The sequence below is a fragment of the Vulpes lagopus genome, chromosome 3, assembly GCF_018345385.1.
Source record: "Vulpes lagopus strain Blue_001 chromosome 3, ASM1834538v1, whole genome shotgun sequence".
Lineage (NCBI taxonomy): Eukaryota > Metazoa > Chordata > Mammalia > Carnivora > Canidae > Vulpes > Vulpes lagopus.
In genome coordinates, this window is record NC_054826.1 from 37060837 (window position 1) to 37078934 (window position 18098).

The 18098-nt window shown below is 40.4% G+C and overlaps 1 protein-coding gene across 1 annotated transcript in view; it reads right to left on the reverse strand.

Annotated features, from left to right (window-relative positions):
* Positions 1 to 14286, reverse strand: part of RNF145 (ring finger protein 145) — a 58719-nt gene extending 44433 nt beyond the window's left edge. Inside the window, exons 1-2 of the mRNA XM_041749299.1 lie at positions 13982 to 14286; positions 7816 to 8018 (exon numbers count right to left, since the gene is read on the reverse strand). Coding sequence (XP_041605233.1) covers positions 7816 to 7999 — 184 coding nt within the window. The 5' untranslated portion in view covers positions 8000 to 8018; positions 13982 to 14286. The remainder of the gene's footprint in view (positions 1 to 7815; positions 8019 to 13981) is intronic.
* Positions 14287 to 18098: the final 3812 nt, after the last annotated feature.

Consider the following 18098-nt stretch of genomic DNA (forward strand, 5'->3'; position numbering starts at 1 on the left):
ATGTCATCACCAATCTAGACTCTATTAATGAGTCTTTATTAGGGCATGGATATCCCTAATAATACCTCTCAGGCTTAAAGCTAAGGAATTAATCATACTTAAAGCTAGAGAAACAGGGGCAATATGCTAGGGACTAAAGAGGTAGAATTCAGATTTCCCCACACATCTAACTTTAAGAACAATCCAACAAAAACAGAGAGAAGTATTTCTATTTTTTTAATTTCTTAAAATAATTTTTCTAGGGATCCTTGGGTGGCGGTTTTGTATTTTGTATTTTGTATTTAAAGGGATGTTTATTTAGCAAGCATGTTTAGTGTTTGTGGCTGAAGGATTCAATCTATTGCATGAAACGTCTCCTTAAATTCTTTTAATGAACTATCATATCTCTTTCCAAGTATTATCTTTCCCTTTTCGTGTAGATCTTATAAAACAGCTGCCAAATCCTCTAGACCGAACATACAGATTTCATTCATTCTTTCAATTATCCAGTCACTCAACCGATTATTACATGTAAAGTGTGATCCATATGCATTCCTAGACATGGAAGACCCAAGAATAAAGTAATCACAGTCTAGTGAAAAAATAAACATGGACAAAAGTATGATACAATATTGGTGCTGTAATAAACCAATAGAAGGGCTATGGTTGGTTAAATGATTAAGTTTGACCTGGACCTAGAAGGGTGAATGGATCTTCACAGGCCAAGAAAAAAGCAGCAGCAATCTGGGAAAAGAGAATGGCAGGAATGAAAACCAAAGGACATTTTCGGGAAACAATAAACTTAGTAGGCTAAAATACAATTTGGTGTAAATAAAAAAGTACTGGCAGATGATACCAACAGATCTGGTGACTAATGCCTCAATATAAATATATATAATAATAAGGAGGTTAGACTGTGCTAACAGTTCTCAAGTCTTTTAGATATACTTAAAGTAAGAAGCCAAAAAAAACAAAACAAAAAACCCTATGGCTCATCTATATCCTCTTTCACATTCCAGTGGAAAAGTAACTTTGATAAAATATATCACACAAGAAGAATCTTTTTTTTTTTATTTTTTAAATTTATTTATGATAGTCACACAGAGAGAGAGAGAGAGAGAGGCAGAGACATAGGCAGAGGGAGAAGCAGGCTCCATGCACCGGGAGCCCGACGTGGGATTCGATCCCGGGTCTCCAGGATCGCGCCCTGGGCCAAAGGCAGGCGCTGAACTGCTGCGCCACCCAGGGATCCCCACACAAGAAGAATCTTAAGGAATTATTAATACTGCTAAAGCAAAACAGTATAAGTTATTTGAACTGAACCACAATATGCATATAATTTAATCATTTGAAAAACACAAGCCGAAAAAAGAAAAACACCAGCCAAAACTATTGCTGATGCAAATACGCATCACTATTCATTCTAACAAACCTCAACAACCTCAACTGATAATGATGAAGCTAACCCAACAGTAATTTATAATTAAAACGCAAGGCCAGCAGTATTTAAAAATAATGACCTACCTAAAATAACATTAATGAATGCTCCTAACAAAATGCAAGAATTTCTGCTATTTAAAGGTGATTTTAGGGCAGCTCGGGTGGCTCAGCGGTTTAGCACCACCTTCAGCCCAGGGCCTGATCCTGGAGACCCAGGATCGAGTCCCGCGTCGGGCTCCCTGCATGGAGCCTGCTTCTCCCTCTGCCTATGTCTCTGCCTCTCTTTCTCTGTGTCTCTCATGAATAAATAAATAAAATCCTTGTAAAAAATAAAAATAAAAAAAAATAAAGGTGATTTTAGTAGTGGGGGAAAAAATGAGGACCTGGAATAAATCAGCAGCTTTGGTATGGAGTTGGCAGGATCAGCTATGAGATACATATTTGAATAAGTCTCAGTGGTTATCTATGGGTGAGTGGTTGAGAACAAGGAAGTGAAGATGAGTCTGATGTTTTAGCTTGAGAAGTAATCAAGAGGACAACTTTGCTATTAAGATAGGAAACACAGAAGGAGGAGGATGTTTGAGTTAAAAATGATAAAGATGAGTTTAGTAATCACAAATTGAAGTGTGTACAGAATATTTAGGTGGAGATGCTGAACAGTAATTAGAAATCCATTCAGTACCAGGCACAAGCTAGGTGCTGGAAATACTGAGATTACAGACCATACCATTCCTACTTTAAAGGAGCTCACAATCTTGTTACGAAGGTAGGTGAGCATTAGGACCCTTAGAATGCAGCAGAATAAGTGCTATGGCAGAGGTATAACTGGATGGCTGTGGGATAATAGAGGAGGAACACCAACCCCAGATTACAGGGTTAAAAAGGCAATGCAAAGCAGAAATAGAGACTTGCAGCCGAAACTATTTGAGATCACACGAACAAAAGATGAAAATTAAACACAAATTCGGGACCCTATGGACACTTAAGTCTAAAGAATGATAGCAAAAACTCAAAGAATGGTCAGGAAGTTACAAGAATTCAGAAACACTGTCAAGAGGAAGCAGTCAACAACTTTATAAACATGGGAAGATCTGCAGAATGTGGACACAAATGAAGCTTGAGTTTTACATTTTAGGTTAGTAACTAATCATTTTAATGACTGCAGCTCCAACAGAATTATTGTCATACCCATTCTTCCCTTCTCAACTTTGACAAAGCTAGTTCTGGCTGTCATTACCTCTTGCCGAAAATCCTAACTCATCTTCTTACCTCTGGATTTTCCCCTCCCCAATGCAGCAGCCTATACAACACTAATCTATCTTATTTTTTTTTTAAGATTTTATTTATTTATTCATGAGAGACGCACAGAGAGATAGAGAGAGAGAGGCAGAGACACAGGCAATGAGAGAAGCAGGTTCCATGCAGGAAGCCTGATGTGGGACTCAATCCTGGGTCTCCAGGATCACGCCCTGGGCCGAAGGCAGGCACTAAACCACTGAGCCACCCAGGGATCCCACTAATCCATCTTAAAATGCAGCTCACCTGCTTTAAATCCTTCACTGGCCTATCATTATCTACCAAATTAAATGTAATACCTAATAAATGTATTCAGGTCTTTTCAGAAATGGCCCCACTTTAGCTTTTCAATATTATTTCCATTTTCCTTTTTATATACTACACTTTGCTAAACAGTTGTATAATTAACATTCCACCAGTTATATTTAAACAATCACTTCTTTTTGCTGTCCTCAGACAGAACCCACACTGGAAAGCTTCTCAATTTGAAGGAACATATTCCATAAACATGAACTTTAACCACACCCTACCTTGATTTTTGAGCTCTTAGTAACAAAGGATATAAAGGGGGAAAAAAACCACAAATGTAATAAAAGATATATAATACCTAGGAATAGAACTTAACAATGAATGTCCGAGACCTATATAATGAAAACTCTAAAACACTACAGAAGGACTCAAAAGAAATCTGGAACATAAGGAGGCTCTCTGTGTTCATACACAGAGAAGAGTTAGCATCTTTAAGCTATCTCTTCCTCCTAATTAAACCAAGTAATTCTAAAGTTCACATAGCAAACAATATCAGAAAAACTGTGAAAAAGAAATAAAAGAAAACAATGAAGGGATTAAGTCCAGACAGTAAAATATAGTCTAAGTATTCAGTAAGACCACACACTAAAAGAAAAGGGAAAAAAATATTCAGAAATGAAAGTAAAGGGCAGCCTGGGTGGTTCAGCGGTTTAGCGCCACCTTCAGCCCAGGGTGTGATCCTGGAGACCCAGGATTGAGTCCCACATCACGCTCCCTGCATGGAGCCTGATTCTCCCTCTGCCTGTCTCTCTCTCTCTCTCTCTCTCCCCCCTCGCCGTCTCTCATGAATAAATAAAATCTTAAAAAAAAAAAAGTGAAACTAAATAGACATGAGAATTTGTTATATAATAATCACTCAGGAAAAGTTGAACTATTTAATAAATACATGAAGGCTACCAGATAGTTATTTGGGGGAAAAAAAAGATACCTATAACACAATGTACATGCAGATAAAATCCTAAGTGGAGCAGAGTTGTAAATATAAAAGAATAAAACAAAAATAATGGAGAAAAAAACATGATAGAGAAGTCTTTTTTAATAACTGAGTCAGGGGATCCCTGGGTGGCACAGCGGTTTGGCGCCTGCCTTTGGCCCAGGGCGCGATCCTGGAGACCCGGGATCGAATCCCACATCAGGCTCCCGGTACATGGAGCCTGCTTCTCCCTCCGCCTGTGTCTCTGCCTCTCTCTCTCTCTAGAACTATCATAAATAAATAAAAAATTAAAAAAAAAAATTAAAAAAAAAAATAACTGAGTCAAAATTCTGTTATAAAAAAAGAATTCGACCACATTAAAAACAAAAATCTATATATCAAAAAAACAAAACAAAACAAAAAAACAGAAGCCCAAATCAAGACAAGGACTAATCTCCCTAATGTATACCAAACTCCCACAAAGTTTAGCAAGAAAAGGCTAAAATCCAGAGGAGGCCAGCCTAACCACTCTGTTGGTTCTGTGTCTCCCTTCAGATTGATGTGTAGCCCCCAATAAAGCTTTGCATGTACCTTTGGGGGAAAAAAGGGGGAGTGGGCTAAAATCCCATAGAAAAATGGGCAAGGGACATGAACTGACAAATCTCAGAAGAGGAAACACATTTTTCTTAAACATGTGGATAAACACAATCTCACTCAGAAGAGAAATACAAATTAAAACTAGTTAGAACACACCCATTTTTCACCTACTGGAGTAGCCAATATAAGTTTGATAAGAATGTTAAGACTGCAGAACTGTGGAGGTACAAAACAGCAAAATCCTAGGGAGAGCAATATCGATCAGTATTATAAATATATATACTCTTTAACCCAGCAACTTCACTTCTAATAATTTATCTTAAGGTTATATTTACACCTGTCAAAATTATAGCTATATAAAATTATTCAGGGCAGCCCCGGGGTGTGATCCTGGAGACCCGGGATCGAGTCCCATGTCGAGCTCCCTGCATGGAGCCTGCTTCTCCCTCTACCTGTGTCTCTGCCTCTCTCTCTCTCTGTGTCTCTCATGAATAAATAAATAAAATCTTTAAAAAAAAAATTATTTGGTGCCACACTGAATGAAAAAGCAGAAGAAACTAGAGTGTCCACGAAAACAGTAATTAGTTCAATAAATTATGGTATGGCCATACAAGAATAAACTATGCCACTATAAAACAGAACTGGAGGGCTGGGGGGAGAATGAGCCCTTAAGATTTAATCAGAATCTTAAAATTTGTCATAATAGAGAGCATCAACATAAAACCAGCATACAGAGCTTTATTTCATGAACATCTAAAAGCAGTAATTATGGCCGTGATGTAACATTACGTTAAAAAGTTGAGAATAGTGTATATTCTCCTATCTGTACAAAAGACATACATTTATAACTATATACATGTATTTACCAATATATCTTTTATATTGACATATGTACACAAAAACATCTCTAGAATTTTTCACAAGGAAATAAAAAAAGCTACTTGCTGGGGCTTGGAGAACTTAGTGGATGATGAACAGAGGCTGGAGAAAGATACTTTTCACTGTATATTTTTTATGTTTTTTTTTAAGACTTTATTTATTTACATAATAACAAAGAGAGAGAGAGAGAGAGCACAAGCAGAAGGAGCGGCAGGCGGAGGGAGAAGCAGGCTCCCCACTGAGCAGGGAGCTTGATGCAGGGCTCCATCCCAGGACCCTGAGATCTCGACCTAAGCTAAAGGAAGATGCTTAACCAACTGAGCCACCTAGGCGCCCCAAGTTTTGATTTCTTAACATAAACAAGTGTATAAATACATCACTAATTTTTTAAAAAGTAAGAATATTTAGGGGTGGAATTTTGTAAACACTACCTAAATACTTTGTCACAGAAGTTACTCTAACCAAAAAAAATGTTCACGCTGAGAATGTCTACTCGTGTAATCACTGACTTTACTACCATTGCATATAAGTGTATTTAAGAAGGCTCAATTGAGTTCCTAAAGTTATAAGCCAGAGTATGAACTTCAAAGTACTTGAATCCATTCAATTTCTAAAATTAATGTTTCTGATTATTAGCAGCTGTTTTAAAATAAATATTTCAATCTATTCAGAAATAATATATGTGGTAAGCACATTTTTTAAATCACAATATGAATTACTTTGCTGATTAAGCTAAAAATCTAAGCCAAGTACCCAATTGCCCATCTATAACAGACTAGAATTATTTTCCATAAATTGGCTAACATACAAACCCTTTAATAAAGGGCTGAGAATTACAGTGTTTTGCAGCATAAAAGAACCTTCTCATTTCACAGAATTTCCCAAGGTGGTGCCACGTAAGAGAGATGAATTTATTGTACCCAAATGTTCTGCTTCTAGTGTGTTGCCTTTTCTACTATACCACACTTCTTTCTACAATGGCTTACTTGGAAATCTCTCAGAGCTGCAAGGGGTTTTCAGGGCTAAGCTTTGGAATCCAAAAGTCCTCCTATCAATAAAAATAAATATCACAGAAACAGGACAAACCCTTCACAATTTTATAAAACATATACTTGGATGGGTGATTCTAATAATAAAAATATTATTAAATCACTATAGTACATTATTTAAACCACATCTTGAATTATGCAACAGCAATGTCAAATTAAAATATATTATTGCTAATATTACATATAAAAAATTAACCTAAAAATTAAGGATTATGACTTTCATTCTAGATGAATTTTTATGTTTCCTGCCTGTATTTCTTTTTTTTCTTTTCTTTTTTCTAAGGTTATTTTAAGTAATCTCTGCACCGAAGGCAGGGGGCTTGAACTCACAATCTTGATATCAAGAGTCACATGCTCTACTGATTGAGCCAGTCAGGTGCCCCTACTGCCTTTATTTCTCAACTTTATTTTCTTTAACCACTTAACCTTTTTAACCTTTAATTTCTTTAACATTACATTTACTGCTAATGCCAAATCATATCATTTATATTTCAAGGAATATTTTTTAATATTATAAATGTCATTTCCAACGTATGTAACTGAAATGCCTTATGTTCAACTGATGTTAATGTTCAATAAAGAATGTCACATTTAAAACGCTTTCTGAAGGGCACCTGGGTGGCTCAGAAGTTGAGTGTGTCTGCCTTTGGCTCAGGGTATGATCCCAGGGGTCTGGGATCAAGTCCCACATCGGGGTACCCACGGGGAGGCTTGCTTCTCCCTCTGCCTATGCCTCTGCCTCTCTCTGTCTCTCATGAATAAATAAAACCTTTTAAATAAATAAATAAATAAAAAGCTTTCTGAATTACTAACAAAACCCAAAGCAGGCAAATTAGAACAGGCTAAATGTCTGGAAAGGTAGTTTCCATTATTTACATTTTATCATATTAAAATCTAAAACGTTTCCTTCTTCCTTCTAGTTTCATCCAGTAAAATAAATCCAACACTGTTTTCCTCTAGCCTTAATAACTCATGTGCAATGGTAAGACAAATTACACTACAAATCATATTCATAAACATTCATCAATGACTGTATCACTGTCATCTCAATGTAACCAAATCTCATTTTACTCAAATTCAAAAACATACAAAGACATAAATCAGAATGCTCACTAAAATATTAGATAAGGTAATGTACGGGTGCTCTGTGGCTCAGTCAGTAAAGTGTCTGACTCTTGATTTCCCCTCAGGTCATGATCTCAGGGTCATGAGATAGAGCCTTACAAGGAGTGTGGAGCCTGCTTAAGATGCTCTCTCTCCCTCTCCCCAACTCCACACGTGTGCTCTCTCGCTCCCTCTCTCTAAAAAAAAAAAAAAGAAAAAAAGAAAAGAAAAGGTAATGCAGACACTTACCTACATAATGCATATTAAGAGCCAAATACTTATACTGGAAAAGAGGGTTGTTACTGAGGCTACTTCTTTGGATCTGCTGGAAGAAAGAGCTGACATCCCATCTGTACAGGACATCCAACAGCATGATGCTTGGCACCCTCAGGGCCACATTTAACACTGCCTCTAGTTTTTCCTTTGCAGCCATGTTTTTTCTTGAAGCAGACCTAAAGTTCAGGAGACATAACAGATAAAAATAAGTCACCTCAAATAGCTTTTAGGTATCCTATGAATCTAATGGATGGTCACATACTATACAAAAACTACGTAACAATTTATAACTCTTTAGCCACAACTACTACTTCCAGATATTCTATTCATGAAATAATCCTTGTATTGAGTTTTCACATTGACTCTTTCAGGTCTTCCCAAACTGAATCAGTATTAAGGCCTCAAATTTATTTTTAAAAAGCTTAACTCCAACTCTAGGCACTAGCAATAAAACACCCTAATAATACTATAGCTTTTATCCAATTAACTTGAAAGAAAAAATTCACTCCTATAAAACTGAGATTTATGTAGCTCTTAAAAAAGAGTAAATTTTAAGTGGTTATTATAGGAAAAAGCCTAAGCTATTCAATAAAAATTTGGTAACTGCACATTTAGTTTGCAGCATCTCACAGTGTATCCTTTTCCTTACTGCTTACAACCAGAATTGAAGTACTGAATTTACATGATATATATATAATTCAGAGAACTCATGATACAGGTAAATAAAACATGGTTTGCAATACTGTTTCCTTGAACCATTAAAGTTAAACTCTCCATCTGAAATTCTCATAATCTGCCTTCAAAGTGGGGAAATAATGCTCATCAAATTCTTCCTGTGATTCACAGATATGCTGGCACAGGGAAAAAGGCATTGGAGTCTGCAGCCCCGGTCTTTGCTCAGCTATTGATGAGTTGTAGGAACAGAATTAAAAAAAAATAAATAAATAAAAAGGAAGGAAATGAAAGATCTCCAGAACAATTTATTATTTAAAAGGACTATTCTATGAAACACTGCTTTATATGATAGAGCTTTAAATTAATCCAAGGAATTATGAGAATAAGGTAAACAGAAGTGGGTTAAAGACAATTTTAAGAGTAATGATAATTCTGGATTGTTGGCTCTAACAATATCCTTTTCAGAATTTTGCTGAGAAAGCTAAACATATTTCCAGCTTTGGCAGTAATTTCAGACATTACAGGACAAATGAAAACATTTATTTCTGAAGAAAATTACAGTGACAGATTGCTATGCTACGGTTAAATATTTGTCAGTATTTCCATTTTACCCTAATTTTCATAGCTTCTAGCTCAGTTAAAAAACAAAAAAGGAGCTCAACTTGACAAACCATTATTTTAAGTTTCTCAATCACTGAAAAACTGATCCATTGTATCGATCATTGAGTTATCATATATCATTCTCATTACTCAAAAGTGATATAACCTAAGACTGCAGAGTTAACATTTTCATAAATAAATACTAAATTCTAATTACTTTAAATAAACAAAACCACTTTAAAATTTTTCCTACATAATAAACACTGTGAAAGAATCCTAACCACGTAGTTGTGTCCTACGGGGAAAAGAACAGTGAAAGATAAAAACTCTATAATTGACATTTATTGTAAATTGCAGCATTCAGGAACCTCAATTTCTCACAGCTCATGATATTATTAAATTTCTTTAAAATCTTAAGAAGAAATACACCAAAATATCACAGTAAGGCCAAGGGGATTTTTATTCCTTCTTTTACTGTTTGCCAAATGTTGTAAAATACCCATAATTGGGACCTAAAAAAAGAAATTCCTTGTAGAAAGTGTTAATACATCTAAGCTATCTATATGACTTAAGGAAATATACAAAACCTAACTACTCACTCAGGCGGTCAAATAAATAACAGTTTGGTTTATTTCAAAGTACATGAATAGGTTTTTCTCACAAGCCACCAGTCATGCGTGAAAATTATCACAGACTGAGATAATATCACCAAGAGGCTTTATATTATAATGGAAAAAAGTTAACACTCTTCCTATAATGTAGAATCCAATATAAATCTCTATTGTTTTTGCAGGTACTGCTACTGAGTTAATACTTGTGGTCCATTTTTATTTCATCTGACTAGGAGCCTTCCTCTTTTTAAAAATATTTTGCTATTTTTAAATGTATCCACTTGTTCACCATTTTTTGTAACTCTCAAAAGGGTCAAGAAAAAAAATGTAAACAACCAATCCTGCATCAGAAATCAACATCTGGACAGCTTAGCAGGACAGGGTGGGACCTCCCTAATTTTTATGGAAGATTATTCTATTACAAAAGAGGGCCATTAGCAGGAGGGTACAAATTCTTTCTCAATTACCACCATTCCACCTCACAAATGGAACAAAACATAACAAAAAAGGTCTTGAGTTCCTATAGCTCTCAATACAAAAGAATATCCAAGACGATCCCCAAATTCTACTTCATAGTAAACCCAAGATTCAAATGTCTGAATTAAGAAGGACCTTGGATACAATGAAATATGCCCACTTAATAACAACTCTAGGGACTCCTGGGTGGCTCAGCAGTTGAGCCCCTGCCTTCTGCCCAGGGCGTGATCCTGGAGTCCCACATCCAGCTCCCTGCATGGAGCCTGCTTCTCTCTCTGCCTCTCTCTCTCTCACTCTCTCTCTGTGTATCTCTCATGAATAAATAAAATCTTAAAAAAAAAAAAATTCTACTGTTCAGTAAACATTTATTTCTGTATGTGAGTGGTATTTTAGCAAGTCATTAGCAAGCAGGCCCTGTATTTGGACAAATTCAATATATGGAAAACCAAATCTAAAATGGTACCTACAAAGGGCACCTGGGTGGCTCAGTCTCAGTCGATTAAGCATCCCACAGGATTTCAGCTCAAGTCTCGATTTCAGGGTCGTGAGTTCAAGCCCCACATTAGACATTGAGCCTACTTAAAAAAAAAAAAATCTAAAATGCTACCCACAAAAGCTGTGGGGAAAAAAATTAACACCCCCCCCCCCCCCCCCCCGGCTAAAACTTGATAATCTTGAATCTTCCTAAAGTGTAAGTACCACATGATTGGGTGATCACCATCACAAATAAATACTGCACGCTACAATCTGGCACCACACACAATTTAAAATATCGTCTAAACAAAATGTGGAAACATTTATCTTGTTTAAAATCACTGAAATAGGGCGCCTGAGTGGCTCAGTTGGTTAAGTGTCTGACTCTTTGTTTTGGCTCAGGTCATGATCTCAGGACTCTGAGATGGAGCCCAGCATGGAGCCTTGTCTCAGGGTTCCCCACTCCATGGGGAGTCTGCTTCAGATTCTCTCTCTGCCTCTTCCTCTGCCCCTCTGCTCAGCTCTAATAAATAAGATAAATCTTTAAAAAAATAAATAAAGTAAAATCACTGAATCACTCATGTTTGCCAAACCACACTATTAAAAGCATGAAGTAAAAGTGGAGATTCATCTCCTGGGGGAAAAAGATTATTATACTTCTATGATGCTTGGTTCAAGCCTAACTTATCTTTTTCTGAGATTTATTATCAGAGCTAATGAGCATATTCCAAGTCAGAGGAAGCTTAAAATTCTCTTAAAATCAAAACAGTATCAAATAATCCTCACAAATAAGCAGAGGAACTGAACGAAAATTTAAAGTCCTTACTCTCCTAAAGCCAAATATACGTTATTTCCTGCCTTGTACAGTTACACAAATTTTCTCCTCCATGAAAGATTTTTTTTTCCCATGAAAGATTTTTATATTGCCTCCTTGATACGTTAGAAGAACTTGGAAAGTAATATGCAAAAACTATGTCTCAGCAAGTAATATAAACTAAATGTGACTCAAACTTAAAGATGTTTTACACAGTGGAACAGCTTTTAAAAAAAACCTTTCCAAAAACAGCAAAAAAAGACTCAACAAATGCTAACCAAAAACAGGGACCACAATGATTTCATTAAATGACTTTCCCAGACTTGGAAGCAGCAAGCACCACTTACACAGTAATGTCCTGTACAAGTATAACGTTGCACAGTTCACCATTCATATTTGTGGGTTAGGAAACACAGGAGTCTCATTCTACACATTCCTGAAAACACTGCATTTTGGGTTTTGAATATGAAGAAATCAAACAAATCATCCTGAACAATTCAGAAATCATACACTTCTTTAAGTCATAGTTTGTTGAAAAATTATGTTAAGAAACACAAAATCTGATCTTACAAAAAAAAAAAAGAAGGGTATTCACATCTAGATAAAACGCCTTAAAAAAAAAAAAAGGCAAAAATCAGAAAGTTGTATGATCAAATTTTAAATTCAGTACAATAGAAAATTTAAGGCTGAAACTTTCTACACTTTTTTCTCCCACCAAAATTTAAAAATCATCATTTTTTCTTTGTCCAATCCAATGGGGAAAAAAATTCCACCATGGGCTAAAACCGATATCTAGAAAGGTTTTCTGGCTGTCCATATGTTAGGACGGTGAGCCCTGCAAATATCAGAGACAAAACTAGAACCTAAAATCGTAGGTAAACTCAGCTCAAAACTGAGATACCCGGGAGGAGAACGCATTTCTTACATAAGCATTGGCACATGTTTTAAATATAGCTGGTCCTCCCCACTCCCACACTATTCCTAGCTAACTTTGCATGTATGATTTCCACATAAACTACTAGCAATTCTGTGGTTTCTCGATATCTCCAAAGTGGCAAAGACATGGAGTCCACTCTGAATAACCGGACCATCTTTCAACACTTGAGGGGATAAAAACTGCTCTCTCTGCCATTGGGCCCTCAGCCTGGGTCACGACTGCAGCACCGACAGCTCATCCTTTGGGCATGATTCAAGATTCAGTAGAACGGCACGGTCCGTATTTTAAAAAATAAAAAGACACGCAGTCCTCTCCTTTCCTTTCAAACTAGTTTCCTGTTTACTGCAGACTGCGATGCAAAGCCATCCATTAATCTTTGATGCCTTCTCACTGCAAAGCCCCCTTCCTCTCTCCCGGCACCTCCTCCCCCACCCCGCCTGCTGATCTCAGCTGCGTTTGAACTATAGTAACCCCAACCCAGCTCGACGCAAAGCAGGCAGCGCAGCAGCAGGGCCGCTGCCGCCGCGGGGCTAGGGGATTACGTTCGCAAAAACTCTGCCAGTAGAGAGGCCCGTGCCAGGGAGCTCCCCTCTTGTCTGGCCAAGGGTGCTGGTCCCGCGGCGCCACGCACCAAACAAAAAGCTTCCAAAGAAAGATGCGGGAGAAGTTCATCATCCCCGAGCAGGAAGGGGACTCCTTCCTAAAGGGAGGGCAAGGGTCTCGGGTAGAAAAAGCAGAACAGGAGTAGGCTGGAGAAGGGATGGCAGGCGAGAGAGGAAACGATGGGGACAAAAAGGAAGGGATGGGGAGCGCTCTCACGGTAAAAAAGGACAGATGGGATGGAGAGCAAATGGGCCCCCACTCGAAGGATGGCTTGGCAGGCCTCTCTGCGCCCCCAAACACCCTCAAACCGCATAGGAGGAGGAAGGAGGAGACTGAGTTTGGGGCCTGCGTGGACCAAAGGAGGAGAAGTCAAAAGAAAAATGGGAGGGAAAGCTTGGAAGCAAAGTGGACAAAGACGCAAAAGAGGGAAAGTTGGAAGTGGAACTGCAAAAAAGGAGCTGGGAAGCAGCAGCTAGGAAAGAGGCAGCTCCCGAAGGGGCTTAGACACAGCCTCGAAACGGGGTCCTGGGAGGCGATGGGGCAGAGCTGAGAGGGGGCATCGCTGGGACGCCGCGGGGAGGTGAGGGATGCCTCCAGGAGGGTGGGGAGTCGGGAAGGCGGCGCCCAGCGCGCGGGGGCTGGCGGAGGGGCCTCGGGGGGGTCCGGGAGCCGAGCACAGAGTGGGAGAGGGCCGGCGGGGAGGGGGCGCGGCGGGCACGTCGCCGACGCCGGGAGGAAGTAGGGAGACGAACCCGGGCAGGGGCGAAGGGGGAGAAGAGGAAGGAGCGGGCGGAGGGCTGGGGGAAGGGCGGCGGGAGGAGGGGAGGGGGAGGGGAGGGGAGGGGAGGGGAGGGGGAGGAGAGGGGAGGGGGGCGGGGACGCGCCGCGACCAGACCGGGCCGGGGGGCCGGGGGGCCGGGGGGCCGGCGGCGCGGACGGCTCGGTCACCTCGGCTGTGGCCTCCCTCCCCGGGAGCGAGCCGCCGGCGGGCAGGCGGACTCCGCAACTCCCCGGCTCTCTCGCCCGCCCTCCCGTTCTCCTCGGGCGGCGGCGGTGGCGGCGGGGGCCGGGGCGGCGCGGCTCACAGCGGCGGTTCTTCCGCGCCGGGCCTTGGTTGCAGCGTCTTGGGAGGCGGCGGCAGCGGCGGCGGCAGCGGCCCGACCCGTGCGGTCACCATCGTCCGCGGCAGCAGGCGCTGCGGGCCGAGCCCCTCAGCAGCCGGCGGCAGCCATGGCCTACTGCGCTCGCTCCTCCCGCCCCCGGCGCTCTGCGGCGGCCGCGGTCCGCTCTCGCGCTCTGCGCCTGCGCGCGCCGCGCGCCCCGCCCCCGACCCCGACGCCGCACGCGCACGCGCACACGCCGGCGCGCGCTCCCGCGCTCACTCACAATCGCACCGGCCCGGGGCTTCCCGCGCCGCCTCCGGTACGTGGGCGGGAGACACGCGGCCCACGCGGCCGGGCTCAGGCAGCTATGGAGACGCGTACCACGCCGACACCTGCACGCGCACTGTGACACGCGCCATTCTGACACACGTGTGCTCTCACACTCCCCCGACACCCGGAGCCGCACGCGCTCGCACCCACACTCACCTGCCGGGACCACGTGGGAGGACTGGAGGGGCTGATCCTCACGGTGCAACCGCAGTAGCAACGATGCCGGAATTTTTTTTAACTCCCTCGCTGACTGGACTCGACTGTCAACTCCATGGCGTCGGGAACCAAGTCTGAGATGGCTCAGCAATGCCTAGCACACAACTGGGGCTCCTAACGCCTCTGTCGAATAAGTGAGTGGATGCATCAGTGAAGACGTTCACGGGTTATCCCTTGATTTTAAATTTCCGCCCCTTGGTTTAAAGAATTTGTTCAAGGAATTTTATTGTATGAAATTAAATGGTATTTGTTTCGTTTGGTTCAAGGGTCAAAACAGAGATCAGTGTATACACCCCGTTCCCAAGGTCAAGGAGGCTCGGTTGTTTTCTCCCCAACTGACCAGCCTTCCTACCCTAAATGTTAACATCTTTTAGGGCAGAAACTGTTCCCCACTTCCCCAAACAAAGCCTGAGGCACGTCGCGTGTGCGCAGAACAAAACAAGAATGTTGGTAGGCTTCTGAGCTTTGCTGGACTCCTCATTCCCCAGTTTTTCTAGGGCCTCACGACTCTCCACAAATCCCTCACCCCATCTGCCTCCTTTTTCCCCGGGGAGAAAAAACAAAAACAAACAACAACAACAAAAACCCTACACTGTTCCTTGCTGTGTCTTTGGTGAGTTCCTGGAGATGGAGATCCAGTCGCTACTAGAAACCAGTCTGGCCTTTGATGTTGGCAGCGCAGTATGTACACAGAAAATACACACCCAGTAGTAGGTAAGATGTTGCAACTATACTAGATCATCCTGGAATTGTGAAACCTCCACTTCTGCATGCACCAGAGAAATTAACCTACTCCAGTCTAGATTTCTGTGTTGGGGGCCCCCCTTGGAAATTCAAGTCTGTCTTCTGTACTTTAAATAGTAGACCTCCAAGTCCTCACAACCTTCCTATCTTGCTAAAATTGTAAAAGCAAGCTCCACCTTTAGCAAATATAATTCCTGGACGTATCATTCAGTCAGATTTAGAGGAACTTTCTTTCCACTAGTTTGACAGCTCTATCGAAATGAAGTTTTAAAAATTTCTGGGAAGTGTGTTCATAACTTTCCATAGACACCTTTCATCCTGGTGCCTTAGACTACTTTGGAATAACCAAGCCTGATACATGATAGAGCAGCAGTTTTATGAGTCTTTTTATATATAGTCTGGTAAGAAATTACAGAGGCCACATGACTAATGACTAGAATAGAAAAGTGCCCAAGAAAGCAAAGCCTTATTCTTTGGTTTCCTCCTCATTTTAACAACCTTACTACTGACTCAGGCAAAAAAATGTAAGGTCAGAAACATTGCAAAAAGTCAAAATCTATATAACCTTAAATTCTAATTGGTTTTATTTATTCTTTTAGGGTAAATTGCAGAATCTTGAAATTTTCCTTTAATATTGTTACCAGATTTATGTTTTGTTTAAATGGAGGAGAAGCTTACCTCAGCTCTCAAGTTTCCTTTTTTAAAGGAAAAAAAAAAGGCTTCAAAATCCTATAACCCTCACTAATAATAAGTACTCCAGACTTGTAAAAGCAGGAAAAAATCACATGTCTTTTTCACCTTTGAATTTTACAGTAGCTGCCTATAAATGCTAAAGCTCAAAACAAGTAAAGAAAATTACTCTGGTAATGAAAGGGTTACTGCTATTATATTGCTGCTAATCCAGTTTTGGGAAAGCTCCACATTGCCAGATGCAGGTAACTGAATAAAACTAGAAAGAAAAAAAAAAACAGAGAGAAGAACTGGGGGTGGGGCTATAGAGAAGATTGCCGAAGATGGCCCAAATAAAAAGCACAGTGTAGAAACGACTTGCTAGAGGCACCCAAGCACCCAACTCACCCAAAACAGCAAAGGTCAAGAGTAAAACTTGTAAGTACCTGGAACCAGGCTTAAGAAAATGCCCAAATGCTACAACCTGGCCATAAAAGGAATTATCTTCAGGGCTAGAAGGAAAGAAGTGGAATGTGTATGATGGTGGGAGACTGTTTAGGACTCCAAAGGTTATTCTCCTGTTCTCTAAGTTTGGAAAAGTGCATGTTTGTTACAGCCCTAGTTATTCCAAAAGACTAATGCTTGAATGCCTTACAAAACCAACTATTGGGCAGCCCTGGTGGCGCAGCGGTTTAGCGCCGCCTGCAGCCCGGGGCGTGATCCTGGAGATCCCGGATCGAGTCCCACGTCAGGCTCTCTGTATGGTGCCTGCTTCTCCCTCTGCCTGTGTCTCTGCCTCTCTCTCTCTGTCTCTGTCTCTATGAATAAATAAATAAAATCTTAAAAAAAAAAAAAAACTACTGCTAATAATCCCATAGAAATTGTCCTCTGTTGCAAATCTGCAGATAATTGATAGCCAATTCACTATGCCTTCTGGATCCAGAGATAAGAGCTCATATAACAGGGATCCCTGGGTGGCGCAGCGGTTTGGTGCCTGCCTTTGGCCCAGGGTGCGATCCTGGAGACCTGGGATCGAATCCCACGTCAGTTTCCCGGTGCATGGAGCCTGCTTCTCCCTCTGCCTGTGTCTCTGCCTCTCTCTCTCCGTGTAACTATCATAAATAAAAATTTTAAAAAATTAAATTTAAAAAAAAAGAGCTCATATAACAGACTTCAGGTAATGGGGCCCAAATCCAAAAAACTCAGATAACCAACACTAGAAATACAGGGGAAAGGAGGCTTATCATATATTCAATGTATTTACTCATTTTATTCCTATGGGCACCATGAGGTTTTCTCTAATTCCAAAATAATTAACTTTCTTGAGTAGAAGAGTCTAAATGATATATAAAATTTAATTCAACCTGACTACCCTCATGATTTGATTTTGAAAGTCAATTCTAAGAGGAAAACTGTAGTCTTAGGCAACATGGTTCAGTAAAGAGAAATTAACTCTTTTTTAGATATAATTGAAATAGAATTCATATACCACACGATACACTTCTAAAGTGTGCAACTTAGTGCTTTTTAGTAGATTATCGTAGAGTTGTGAAACCATCACGCAATCAACTTAGTACATTTTCATCACCACCTCCTTTCCAAAAAAAAAACCCAAAATACAAAAACTCTCTTTCCCTCCAGCCTTAGGCACCTGCTAATCCTTCTGTGTCTTACAGATTTGCTTATTCTGGACATTTTATATAAATTAAGTCATACAAGATGTGGTCTTTTCTGTCTGCCTTATTTCCCTTAGCAACATGTTTTCGAGGTCCCTCCATGTTGTAGCATGGAGAGTTATTTAATTTCTTTATATTGCCAAATAACATTCCTTTGTATGGCTATATCACATTTTGTCTAGCCATTCATCAGTTGATAGATATTTGGGTGGTTTCCATATTTTGGCTCTTATGAATAGTGCTACTATAATCATTAGTATCATATACAAACTTTTGTGTAGACACATGTTTTCATGTGTCTTGAGTATATACTTAGAATAGAATTGA